The sequence below is a fragment of the Eurosta solidaginis genome, chromosome 5 (genome assembly GCF_040869045.1).
Source record: "Eurosta solidaginis isolate ZX-2024a chromosome 5, ASM4086904v1, whole genome shotgun sequence".
Classification (NCBI taxonomy): domain Eukaryota; kingdom Metazoa; phylum Arthropoda; class Insecta; order Diptera; family Tephritidae; genus Eurosta; species Eurosta solidaginis.
In genome coordinates, this window is record NC_090323.1 from 196,741,036 (window position 1) to 196,754,478 (window position 13,443).

Below are 13,443 nucleotides of genomic sequence, written 5' to 3' on the forward strand. Positions count from 1 at the left end.
TTCTGGCATTTCGACACCCTGACACCAACCCTCTGGCTCAATTGATCTCTTTCGAAGCTCAGGCCTGGGACCACATATTCCACTTGCCCGATATTAGCAGGAGCTATACTGATATGGCCATATGTTCTGTACTCAAGCCTTCTTGCAGTTGCTAACGCGATGTTTTTGGGCACTAGGTCTGGAGGCGGAATGTGTAGAATGGCGTGCAATTCACATCACCTGGTATGAATATAAATTTTGCGCTAAATGCAATTCCTACAAAAAAGGTAGAAAGAAACTCAGCGCAAACATTGCTTTGACTACTTCAAAGGGTCACATACTTAATCAATTTAACATTAAAAAAATATTATCAACATCAAAGATCTAACTGTAGCAGCAGTTTGCTAAATATGACATTGCACTATGGCTTAAATGAACATGTTCTGCGGCCAAAGATCAACCAAAGGAGATAGAAGCTTGAAAATTTGCACACAAACATCTTGCATCCCCCTAAAACTCTGACAAAAAATGGGCGGGATTTTATCACTGCCACGCCTTTTATTTTTAAATCAGACTTGCGAGTAGGTATATTATTTAAGAACTTTTTTAACCTACATATTTCGTGAGTACTAAAAGCATAGCAAATTGTTGTTTTTGTGTGTCAGGTAGAGTCCTCCCACCTTGATTTAATCCCACGATTCTTCTTCGTCCTATAGTTCAATCGAGAAGCAAGTATTGTCGTCCATATCTTCATTATCGTCGGAACGTATTCCATCTAATTCTTGTAATGCCTGACTTGATGTTGTAGGCTTATCATCGTCAAACTCATTAGGAGGAGATTTCAAAAGTGCAACTAATTCAGGTGGAAATGTTTGTTTTTTTGTTGAATAAATCCTCTTTGACAAGTACATACTAGATAAAAGGGGATCAGATGAATCCATAGCTCTATCAAAGACATATCTTATATTATTTTCCCTGCTATTTTTTCTGCCATGCGACATGCGATCACTTTTATAGTATTTGTTTTCTCCTAGGCAACCTAGTGGTACACTAGATGATTGCATAATTTGAGCGGCGTGAACCAAAATTTTGTGTAACGTAGCTGACATAGGATACCAGTCGTATTTATCCATCTAAACTTCGAATGTTCTCTTACAAAAGCAAACAAAATACAATATCCATTTCTAGCCAGTGACTTTCGTACGTGATCATATTTTGTAAACTTCGTCCATTTTTCTTCCGTTTTTGGGTTGCATGTGAGCAGAAACTCTTAACTAAACGGTTTTTTTAGGTTGATTTGACAGGCTGCACGGCTGCACGGCCGGCCGTTGTGAACGAATTTTGTAATTAAAATTTAAGTAACTTCCCGATAAGCTACAAGTTTGAAACTTAGAATATACTTCAGAACCCGATGACAATGCAATAATACGAAAAAAATCGGCGCTAGGTGGCGCAAGGATCGAGATATTCACAAAAATCGTAATTGTGGTTCGATTTGGCTCATATTTGGAACACATAATACATACAAGAATACAAAGCGACCTATGAAAAAAATCGCCGCTAGGTTGCGCAATGATCGCGATATTCAAAAAAATCGTATTTGTGGTCCGATTTAGTCCATATTTGGAACACATAATACATACAAGAAAAAAATCGCCGCTATGTGGCGCAATGATCGAGATATTCACAAAAATCGTATTTGTGGTTCGATTTGGCTCATATTTGGAACACATAATACATACAAGAATAGAAAAGACCTATGAAAAAATCGCCGCTATGTGGCGCAATGATCGAGATATTCACAAAAATCGTATTTGTGGTCCGATTTGGTCCAAATTTGGAACACATAATACATACAAGAATACAAAGCGACCTATGAAAAAAATCTCCGCTAGGTGGCGCAATGATCGAGATACTAAAAAAAAATCGTATTTGTGGTCCGATTTGGTCCATATTTGGAACACATAATACATACAAGAAGAGAAAGCGGCCTATAAAAAAATCGCCGCTATGTGGCGCAATGATCGAGATATTCACAAAAATCGTATTTGTGGTCCGATTTGGTCCATTTTGGAACACATAATATATAAAAGAATAGAAAGCGACCTATGAAAAAAAATCGCCGCTATGTGGCGCAATGATCGAGATATTCACAAAAATCGTATTTGTGGTCCGATTTGGTCCATATTTGGAACACATAATACATAAATAAAAAAATAGAAAGCGACCTATGAAAAAAAATCGCCGCTATGTGGCGCAATGATTGAGATATTCACAAAAATCGTATTTGCGCTCCGATTTGGTCCATATTTGGAACAAATATTACATACAGTCCGGTAGAAGTGACATCAAAATATTTTGGAGTTGGAGGAGGGACAAGCATACGTGGCGCAGACGCGAGTAACGTCTTTGGAAGGATTATGTATTGAGGACTTAGATTGTAACAAATTTTCAGGAAAGACTCCTTGTAATAATGAGTCACTAAATGAACTAAATAGAATGAGAAATAATAGGCAATTAAATAAAGACTAAAAACTTGAAAATAAAATAATTAAAAAAAATTTTTAAATTAAACCGTTTTATTGAAAACAATACTTACGTGAAATAATCTATCTTTTATATATATAAAATTCAAATTATGTATGTATGTATGTAGGTATAGATCGGGTTGCATCCTAAACGGATGGACCGATCACAACCAAATTTGCACAACCCACTTGAAACCTTCCACGGATGGTCATAGACTAAAAATAATTGCGATATATAAAAGAGGCGTAGCACCTGCCATACAAATGCAATCTTTGATACTGCATAACTGAAGGTATTCATGCTAGAATATTGAAATTCAGTAAGGAGTTATATGGGGTCATTCCCTAACACCACCAAGAAAATATGAGGTGAGGGAGAAGGGGGCGTGGCACCTCCCATACAAATTGAATATATCATACCTTATATTTCTTGATGTAGTAATGGTAGGATAATAAAAATTTGAAAGGAGATATATGACGTTAAGTTCTAACACCTCCAGTAAAATGTGGAATTGGGGAAAAGCAGGCGTGGCACCTTCCATAAAAATGAGATTTTTGAGACCTATGGCTGCCGTATAAACTTAGGTTATTTTAACAGCTAAAATTTAACGACAGACTTAAGTTTGGCTGTTATTCCGTTTGGACGTTTAGTAATCTGCCGCCGTTAAAATTTTTTTGTTAATTTCTGTCTGTCTACATCTTCTATATCTATCTATATAAAATTCAAACAAACGGTACTACTTATTAATCCATTGACACAGTCGTGGATGAATCGCAAGCTGTGCATTTTCCGGTTGAGTTTTTTAACTCCTTGGAGCCACCAGCAATGTCTCCTCATCGACTGATCTTTGAAAAAGGGTTCATAATATTGTAATTTGTATCCTCCGCGCTTATACAATGCTACAAAACTTATGGTCACAAAACTTCCAATACCATTGAAGCAATGATTTCATCGGGAAATTTCGAAAACAATAAAGTTTTCATACCAAGGATTCAATTAATACCGACAGATATGCCTTTAAATTTCCAACGCCTCAAATTTCCTATTAGGTTGGCTTTCGCAATGTCTATCAATAAAGCTCAAGGACATTCATTAGCTGTAGTAGGAGTCAATCTTACGAACTCATGTTTCACCCATGGCCTATTATAGGTAGCCTGCTCATCAAAAAACCTTTTTATTTATACTTCAAATAATTTACAAAAAATATTCTATATCCTATGATTTCAGCAGTACCTAAATTCGCAAGTACACATCCTTAAAATAACTTCAAAATTTGTGCTATTTATTTAGCATATTTTTATAGAAACGTGGGGTGGAACCCACGGGAATAAGCTAGTAATAATACTAAAAGCTAGAAAATAATTAGGTAGGTCCTAAATACTAGTAATCACACTCCACATCAATTATATTATGGAGGGAACACTTCTCTGCTCTCCTAAATGGAGGCAGCGATTCACCGCGCAGCGATGACGAACCCGATCCCGCAATCGATGATGATGGAATATATGTCCCCCCGCCCGATTATGACGAAGTTAGAATAACAATAACCAGATTGAAAAACAACAAGGCCGTGGGTGCTGATGGATTTCTCGCGGAGCTATTCAAGTACGGCGGCGAGGAGTTGGTAAGGCGCATTCAACAGCATCTTAGCAAAATATGGGCGGGCGAGTGCATGCCCGACGATTGGAATCTAAGTGTTCTTTGCCCAGTCCACAAGAAGAGGGATACTGCAAAATGCACCAAATAAATAAGAAAAAAAAATGCAAAATGCACCAACTATCGTGGAATCAGCGTTCTTAATATCGCATATAAGGTAATTTCAAGTGTCTTGTGCGAAAGATTGAAGCCCACCGTGAACCGGCTGATTGGACCTTATCAGTGCGGCTTCAGACATGGTAAATCTACCATCGACCAGATTTTCACAATGCGCCAAATCTTGGAAAAAACCCGTGAAAAGAGAATCGACACATATCACCCCTTCGTCGACTTTAAAGCCGCCTTCGACAGCACGAAAAGGACCTGCTATGTCTGAATTTGGTTTACCCGCAAAACTTATACGGCTGTGCAAAATGACGTTGAGCAACACCATCAGCTCAGTCAGAATTGGGAAGGACCTTTCCGAGCCGTTCGAAACTAATCGAGGTTTCAGACAGGGTGCGATTTCTTTAATTTTATGCTGGAGAAAATTATACTAGCTGCAGAACTTAACCGCACTGGAACAATATTCTATAAAAGTGTGCAGTTAATGGCATATGCTGATGACATTGATATCATCGGCCTAAACACCCGCGCTGTTACTTTTGCTTACTCCAAACAAGAAAAAGAAGCGGTAAAGATGTGTTTGATGGTGAATGAGGACAAAACGAAGTACCTGCTGTCATCGAGCAAAGAGTCAGCGCATATGCGCCTTGGCAACCACGCTACTGTTGGCAGCCATAATTTCGAAATAGTAAAAGACTTCGTTTATTTGGGAACCAGCATCAACACTAGCAACAACATCAGCACTGAAATCCAGCGAATAATCAATCTTGCCAATAAATGCTACTTTGGACTAGGTAGGCAATTGAAAAGTAAAGTCCTCTCTCGGCGAACGAAAATCATACTCTACAAGTCACTTATCGTACCCGTCCGGCTATATGGGGCAGAAGCATTGACCATGACAACAGCAGATGAAGCGGCTTTGGGAGTGTTCGAGAGAAAAGTTCTTCGAAAGATTTATGGACCTCTACGCGTTGGCGATGGCGAGTACCGAAGAAGATTTAATGATGAGCTGTACGAGCTATACGCAGACATCAACATAGTCCAGCGAATTAAAACGCAGCGGTTGCGCTGGCTAGGCCATGTTATGCGAATGAAAGATGATGCTCCGGCCAAGAAAGCGTTTCTATCGGAACTCGCTTATGGAAGCAGTGGTAGAGGGCGGCCCCCACTCCGTTGGAAGGACCAGATGGAAAACGATTTAAACTCCCTTGGTGTGACCAATTGGCGCCGGTTGGCGGAGCAAAGGAGCGACTGGCGCGCCTTGTTGGACGGCCATAACCGTTTTGACGGTTAAGCGCCAATTAAGTAAGTAAGTAAGTAAGACCTACCTAATTATTTTCTAGCTTTTATTGTTATTATTATTTCATGGAAGTATTATTTTCAATAAAACCGTTTAACTTAAAAAATTTGTTTAAATTCTCCTCGTTAAGTCGACTATTGAATTTTCGCATAATCCAATCGAAAACAGCTTTTTGTTGCTTATTATTTTCCACCCACACATTAAACATATCTCCGTTTTTGATCTTGATATGCTCTGAAAATGTTTGATAAGTCGGCGATTAGCAAACTCTTGCAAAAGGTATGTACACCAAATTAAAGGAAAAACAATACGCTTTTCTCTCAATTAATTTCTATATCGCACCCAGTCGGACCCCACAACTTCTACTTTATGAAACCCGAGCAACATTTTTAAACCCACATAATTTCAACTAGCACATAATTACTGCGAAATTTTAAATATATGTTGTTAGTATTGTTTTCGCACTTATACATATTGTTATACACACCTTCACGATTATTTTCGATTTTAAAAAACGGATTTATCTGTAAAACTTTTCCTTTCGCAGAATTTTAGGCTTAACTAATTTTCGCACAATAAAAATCGCAAAATTGACGTTCAAATAACGGTTAACTTCAGCTGGTTACCTCTTGTACTAGAGTACCAGAGAGCGAAAAAAGCATGTTTTCGTAATATAAGGTTTATTCCCTATTCAGAGAAAATATAATATACCAAAAATCGGAAACTAAAAAAATTGATTTTTGGCCGCAGAACATGGTCACTTAAGCCACAGTGCGTGCATTGGTTGGATTTTTGTGTTTTTTTTGCGCGTTGCATTTTTTCATATTCCCTGTTGCTATTCTGATTGAAATCAGAATGAAATCGTTAGTTTGCTATATTTACAAGAGTAATAAAAAAACAAAAACAAAAAAATTTTAATGCACACCTTAAACATGTTTTGCATGATAATTTTTCTTTTTTTCATTCAGCGAATACAACGGAGTTGTGAAGAATGTAAAAACTTTTACAGCTTGAAACTTTTAACGATTTAAGGGCATTGAATATTTTGAAGTGTTGCAAGTCGTGTCAATGCAGAAAATGGAATTACAAGAATATTTGAAACAGCAAAAGCAAGCGAAAAGTAAGCTTGAGGAGGGAGAATTGCGGAAAGAAATGCGTGTAGAGAATTTTAATACGATGCATCATGCATTGGCGCCGTGTAAGTATGCAAATATGTAAATATGTATGCACACGGTTGAGTCGCAGCAGCTTGCAAACATGTGGCAGCCTTGCTTGTACGTGCCTGCTTTTGCACGCTCGCAGATTCCCAGCACATTTGTTTAGTTATTTTGAAACAATTTGTTTACGAATTTAATATTATACTTTTTTTTCGTTTTTTACAGTTATGATTATCTCGCAAATCCTGGCTGCTTTACCTGTTTCTGGAGTTTGGCTCAAATCGAGTATTGACAAGGTGCACTTTAGCTGGTGCACTCTAACTGTATTCCTTTCACTCACATTGATTGGATTCTCCCTAATGGATGTGGTGCTATCAACGAAGGTTGTGGTGGAAATGGGTCTGAAGCTGTATACAGTGGGTAAATGAAAATAGGTGGTCGCATGCTTAGAGCTTGAGCATCTGCTCGGACTCGATTTTTTTTTATTCCAAATCTTGAATATTTGGGTTTGTAATGTAAACGAGTCCCATAAAATGCTCTTTGTTTTATGCATGGGGTACATTTGCTCCAGAGTGTAGGTATAGAGATATCATTTTATATCTCTAGCTTGGAGAGTACTCTGAACTGGGATATGTAGGCTGCCGAACAGTCGTACAAATTAGGAAGGACTTACTTTTTGATCTGAATCTACTTCTAGTACATTATTTCTCAAACAGAGTGGGATTCCCACTACCAGGAATATGACCGTTGGGCACCAGCCAATAGAAACACTCACTTATTCAACGAAATATCTGGAAGTGAGGTTAGACACCAAACTAAACTTCTGAGACAGCGAAAGAGCTGCGCGCACAATAGAGAATTTGAGTAGAGGAATGGCAAGCACAGGGGGTTCAAAACCATGCACAAGGAAGCCGCTTACATCAGCCTCGGGTTCTAGACTCTTAAACGGTGCAGTAATCTGGGCGAACGTAATGAAATACCGGAAGAACCGAGTCGCCCTCACCTCGGTCCAACGTAGAGGGGCGCTGCGAAAAGTTTCGACTTATCGCACGGTCTCGGCTGTAGCTGTCCTGGTCGTTGCGAGAACCATACCGATATATATTTTCGCTGAGGAGAGAAAACCAATATACAACAACGGATCGTAAACGAGTAGAGCTAATGTTGCCATGCAGGCGCGAGAATAATCGATTTGACGGTGGCAAGAACAGTTGAGCAACAGCATCGTAGAAAAGTGGACTAGGGAACTAATCCCTGAACTGAATCCGTGGTTGGAACGACCACACGGAGAGATACACTTTTACCTGACCCAGTTTTTAACCAGATACGCTTACTTCCCCAAATACCTGCACAGAATGGGCAAGGTTGATAACCCGAGCTGCCTGTACTGTGGGAAAATAGACAATGTACGCCTCAACTTCTTCGAATGAGGGCACTTTTCCGATCAGCGAAGAGTTGTAGAAAGGGTACTTGGCGACCTATCTCCAGGCAGTGTGATCAATAACATGACCTTCCAAAGAGACAGATGGGATACGGTCAGAATATATATATGTGAGTCACATCAGTATCAGTAAAAGAGAAGACGGATGCCTAGCTCATTAGCGTGAGAGTAGCCACAGAGCTCACGTAGCACGCACCCGTAACCGAACTAAAGATAAACGTAGTTCCAGGTACGGGGGTTTGGGCGAGCCGTGGGAGGTAAGGTTTTATTGGGTAGCCTTCATGGAAGAAGGGAGTCTTACATTCGGAGAGTCTCGCAGTGAGGCTTAAATATCCCAGTCAGTGCATAAAGCATTTCATCCTTCCACGAAACACAAAAACAAAAAAAAGTTGAAAAGCCAGCCTGCCAATACTGTGAAGATATGGTGACATATGTCCACCTTAATTTCGCTGAATAATGGATTGGAGTAGAAGAGATACTTGTCAACCTATACGTGAGCACTATCACTCATAAATGACCAGCGGAAGATGCATATGGAGCATGGACTAAAGATATGCGAGGAAGGTATTTTAAAAAATGGGATGGCTACTTAACATATTAGCGCTAGCCGTGAGAGGTACGATTTAATATGGCCTTATACGGAGGTATAATGTAACGGTTAGTGCATTTCTCTCAATACATACTTTTTTTTGGGTATTATTTTAGCCTTTTTAGGCCTATTAGTCAAAGTCAAGCTATTACTTCTTACCCTTACACGTTTCGGTGCTATTTCACACCTACCTAAAGGAGTATTATAAATTTAAAAATACAAGAAGCATATTTTGCAAGGGACAAAAGGTTAAAAACAAATCATCCCGAACTTCATTGTAAAAATGAAAAGATATTCCATTCGTCCTAGAAGTAAAAACACGTGACCAACGGATTCCTGGCAGCCGTGTTAAGTTCGTAGGCTATTGCACGGATCAAGAGATTAGCGTGACAGTTGATTTGGCGAACAGATAATTTTTACAAAAATATAATATGATGGCACTGCGAAGACACTGTAGTATTCGGGAAGAGTATTTTGCCAGCATACATGATAATCTGGCCGAATAATGCCTCCGAAACCTTCCCAGTCAATTAACTATTCACTTCATTCCTCGATTGAATGAGTATGAGCGGTTAACCGAGCAGCAGCCGGGTAAAAGTCGGCACATAAACGCTTTTTCTTCCATGAATAGAGTCGGAGCCAGTCAGAGTAATGAAGATGCTGTGATTCACAAGTTTATATTTCTCGTTTGGAGGCTTTTTTGTGTCGCACGAGTACGAAGTTAACCGGAGTTAGCCGCGGTATCGGGTTTACTGCCAACTTTTTTCAGTTTTACATTGCCTCCATCCTTTTGACCGTGAACGAAATTTTAAGTTGTTTGCACCATACCAAAGAATCTCATAGAAAAGCATTGGCTTGATCACTTTATCATAGGGCTAATGAATTAAACTTGATGAGCGCACTTAGAGTTTGCCAAAATGCCTCTGTTGTTGTTATTGTTGTACCGACAAAGACACTCTCCGAAGGTTAGCAGCAAAATGTCTTCAAGGTTTTCGGTGTAATGTCCTCCACCAATCAAGCTTTCACAACAGTTTGCTATCAAGAATAGTCCAAAAATACTTTACCCTCTCCGACAGCATCAGCTGTACTTCCAAAATTTAAGTCTAAAGGCAAAGATATTGTACCTTGTAGAAAATAGAGCCAGCTTTTTTCCACCACAGTTGTCGCTTAATTCGTATGATATGGTCGGTACAGCCGCATATATACTCCTTTTAACGTCTTTCAAAGCATTCAAATACTTTTCTTTGGCAAGTTTAGGTTAGGTCATCAGCATAGGCCATCGCTTGGCAGTTTCCATCCTCTAGGCCCTGAAGAGGGTCGTTCGCAATCACAGGTCAAAGTAAGAGAGAAAGAGTAAACCTTGACGCTTTCTCTCTCATACCTTTTTCAGGGCAGTTGTTTGGTTTTACCCCTGTATTGCATCTGACATCCAGCACTCTACTAATAAATTCGACCAGAACCGAGTGTCCTTTTTGTGCATCTGTTGGTAAGTCGTTGTGGAAGGTTCTTCCGATGTTAAGAGAGACACAAATCCTTGGCTCTCGAGTAACCCCTCTATCAGTTTGTAGACCTGCCCATAATAGGCAAGTCAAGATGCCGAAAACTGCTTCTGGTGTAAAGCCTGCTGTTGTTGTTGTTATCTCAAAAACCGATCAATTGTAATGACTGGAAATTGGTTGAATCAAACAAATCCTTCAATATTTAGGAATATGTACCAAGAAATTGAATAAAATTTACAATTTGCATATAACGACCTTTTTATTTATTTTATATTTCATCGTAGGTTTTTTTAGTTTCAGCATCATGTCTGCCTTTAGCGTTAGTAGCTTTCTACAACTTGCACGTAAATGGCCAAACATGATTAAGCATATGCACCGCAGCGAGCAGGCTTTTCTGAAGAAATCCTACGGCAATAGAGAATCGCTGAAATATACACAAAATGTGCGCACTTTTGGTGCAATATTGCTTATTGGTGCCGCAGGTAAGTTAATACATACAAATATACCTCCACCTACACACCCAATATTGAGTTTGTGTATATCCTGTGTAGCGAAACTATATTTACACATTCGGTATGTAGTTTAAGGTATACTTCTAAGTTTTAGCAGCTACTTCTAAATATAGCCCAGCATATGGTAATAAAATTTTCCGGAGAATTAAGTTCAAGCACCGTGGAGAATTGCTGCTGATGAAGTTCACGTTGGATATGTATGTACGTTAGGCCGGGTCGATTTGTGGGGAAGCAGAAAAATCGCCCATTGCTCTGTGAAAATCATATTCTAGGGATCAAAATAAAAAACTTTGCCGAAGGAACCATACCTCTAAAACGAATTCTGATGTCCCCCCTTTGGGTCGTAGGAGCAAATTTTGAAAACTCCCACTTTGAAATGCCTATGTTTTTTCTTTTTGGAGTTTATTTTTCTCTTTAGAAGTTTATTTTGTAAGAACATATGTAAATGAAAAAATGAATTTAGCTTAGTAATAGAAAAGAAATTAAAAAAAAATTATTAGAAATTAGCGTTTTTACAACCCCCTTTTAAAACCAAGGCATCACTGTGATGCATTTGCATGTCGTAAACATAGTTGTGTGGGTTTTTTATTCAACCGTTTTAAAAAATGAAGGTATCACTGTGACACAATTGCAGATCGTAAAATTGCTTGTGTTGTTTTTTTTAAGCCACCACAAGACACAGCAGGTAGAATTGAAATTACCTCTACCCAAAAGTTCGATCCAAAGGGGGGGGGGGACATCAGAATACTTTTAGAGGTATGATTCCCTCGGGAAAGTTTCTTATTTTGATCCCTAGAATACGATTTTCACAGAGCACTGAGCGATTTTTAAATCGACCCGCCCTAATGTACGTGTACGTGTATGTAAGAACATTAGACTAGGGTGAAAAGAAAAGTAGCAAAAATGTTATATTAAAATGTGATTGGCACAAATTTTTTTGTATTTTAGCATAATACCAAAAATCAGGATAGAATTCGAGACGGAAACAGAAACTGAGATATTATCCCGAACGAAAACTATGATCAAGGCCGGGACCGAACCCGTTATGAGCTTAACTGAATTCAAAGTGCTGAACGAAACGTGATTCGATACTAAAATCGTTTTCAGATCACACAAAGCCGGAACGGAAATCGGATCTGAAACCGGTTTAGAAACTGAGACCAAAATCGGATTTAGTCCAACAACTTTAACAGGAACCGGCTTGGAAACATTCCAAAGCAAGATCTTGTCTAAAAACGGAAACCGGAACCGGATTAGAAACTGAGACCAAACCCGGATTTTGTCTAATAACTTTAACCGGAACCGATTTAGAAACATTCAAATGCAAGATCTGGACTAAAAACTGAAACCGGAAGCGGATTTGAAACTGTGACCGAAACCTGATTTAGTCCAACAACTTTAACCGGAACCCATTTAGAAACCGTCCAAAACCAGATCTGGTCTAGAAACTGAAATCGGAGCCAGATTATTCTCCGAGACCGAGATCGGATTTAGTCTAACAACTTTAGCCGAAACTGATTTAGAAACAGTCCAAAGCCAGATCTGGTATAAAAACTGAAACCGGATCACAAACTGAGACCGAAACCGGATTTAGTCTAACAACTTTAACCGAATCCGTTTTAGAAATAGCCTGAAAGCAGATCTGTTTTAAAAACTGAAACTAGGACCGGATTAGAAAGTGAGAACGAAACCAGATTTAGTTTAAAAACTTTAGCCGAAATTGAATTAGAAACTGAGACTCAAACCCGATCTAGTCTTAAAACTGGAAAAAGCACCGAACTAGAAACTGGGCCCGGAATCGAATCTGGTATAAAAACTATAACCGGCACCGATTAGAAAGTGGGCGAAACCCGATCTATTTTAAAAGTTGAAGCCCAAGCCGAATAATGGGCTGAGGCTGAAACCGGATCTAGTCTTAAAACTGGAAACAGCACCGAACTAGAAACTGAGCCCGGAATTGAATCTGCTCTAAAAACTATAACCGGGACCGATTAGAAAGTGGGCGAAACCCGATCTATTTTAAAAGTTGAAGCCTAAGCCGAATAATTGGTGAGGCTGAAACCGGATCTGGTAAAATAATAGAAACTGGAGCGGAAGTGGAAACTGAGACAGAAACCAGATCTGGGTTAAAAACTGAAACCGGAACGGAATTAGATTTTGAGACCGGACCCGGAATTGGCCTAAAAACTTTAACAGGAACCACTTTAGGAACCGGATTTGGTCCAAAAACGGGAACCCGAACTTAATTAGAAACTCAGAACGAAGCCGGCTTTTGTCTAAAAACTGGAACCGGAACCGGAACCGAATTAGAACCTGAGACCGGAACCAGATCTGGTTTAAAAACTGGAACCATAACGGAATTAGAATTTGCGCCCGAAAAGGGATTTGGTCTAAAAGCTGGAGTCGGAACTAAATTAGAATCTCAGACCGAAACCGGGTTCGGTCTACAAACTGGAACTAGAACTGAGTTAGAAACTCAGACCGAAACTGGATCTGATATTAAAACTTGAACCGGAACCGAATTAGCAAACTGAGACCGAAACTGGATCTAGTATAAGAACTGGAACTGGAACCGAATTAGAAATTAAGAACAAAGCCGGATTTCTCTAAAAACTGAAATTGGAACCGGATTAGAAACTGAGACTAAAATCGGATCTGGCCTAAAAACTGGTCAGCAAC

The 13,443-nt window shown here is 39.2% G+C and overlaps 1 protein-coding gene and 1 long non-coding RNA gene across 4 annotated transcripts in view; one reads left to right on the forward strand and one right to left on the reverse strand.

Annotated features, from left to right (window-relative positions):
* LOC137252094 (uncharacterized) overlaps positions 1-13,443 on the reverse strand; it is a 150,025-nt gene that overhangs the window by 24,737 nt on the left and 111,845 nt on the right. The window lies entirely within an intron of this gene.
* LOC137252093 (gustatory receptor for sugar taste 64c-like) overlaps positions 6,662-13,443 on the forward strand; it is a 41,712-nt gene continuing 34,930 nt past the window's right edge. The window contains exons 1-3 of the mRNA XM_067787316.1: positions 6,662-6,767; positions 6,952-7,146; positions 10,537-10,734. Of these exons, the coding sequence (XP_067643417.1) occupies positions 6,722-6,767; positions 6,952-7,146; positions 10,537-10,734 (439 nt within the window). The 5' untranslated portion in view covers positions 6,662-6,721. The remainder of the gene's footprint in view (positions 6,768-6,951; positions 7,147-10,536; positions 10,735-13,443) is intronic.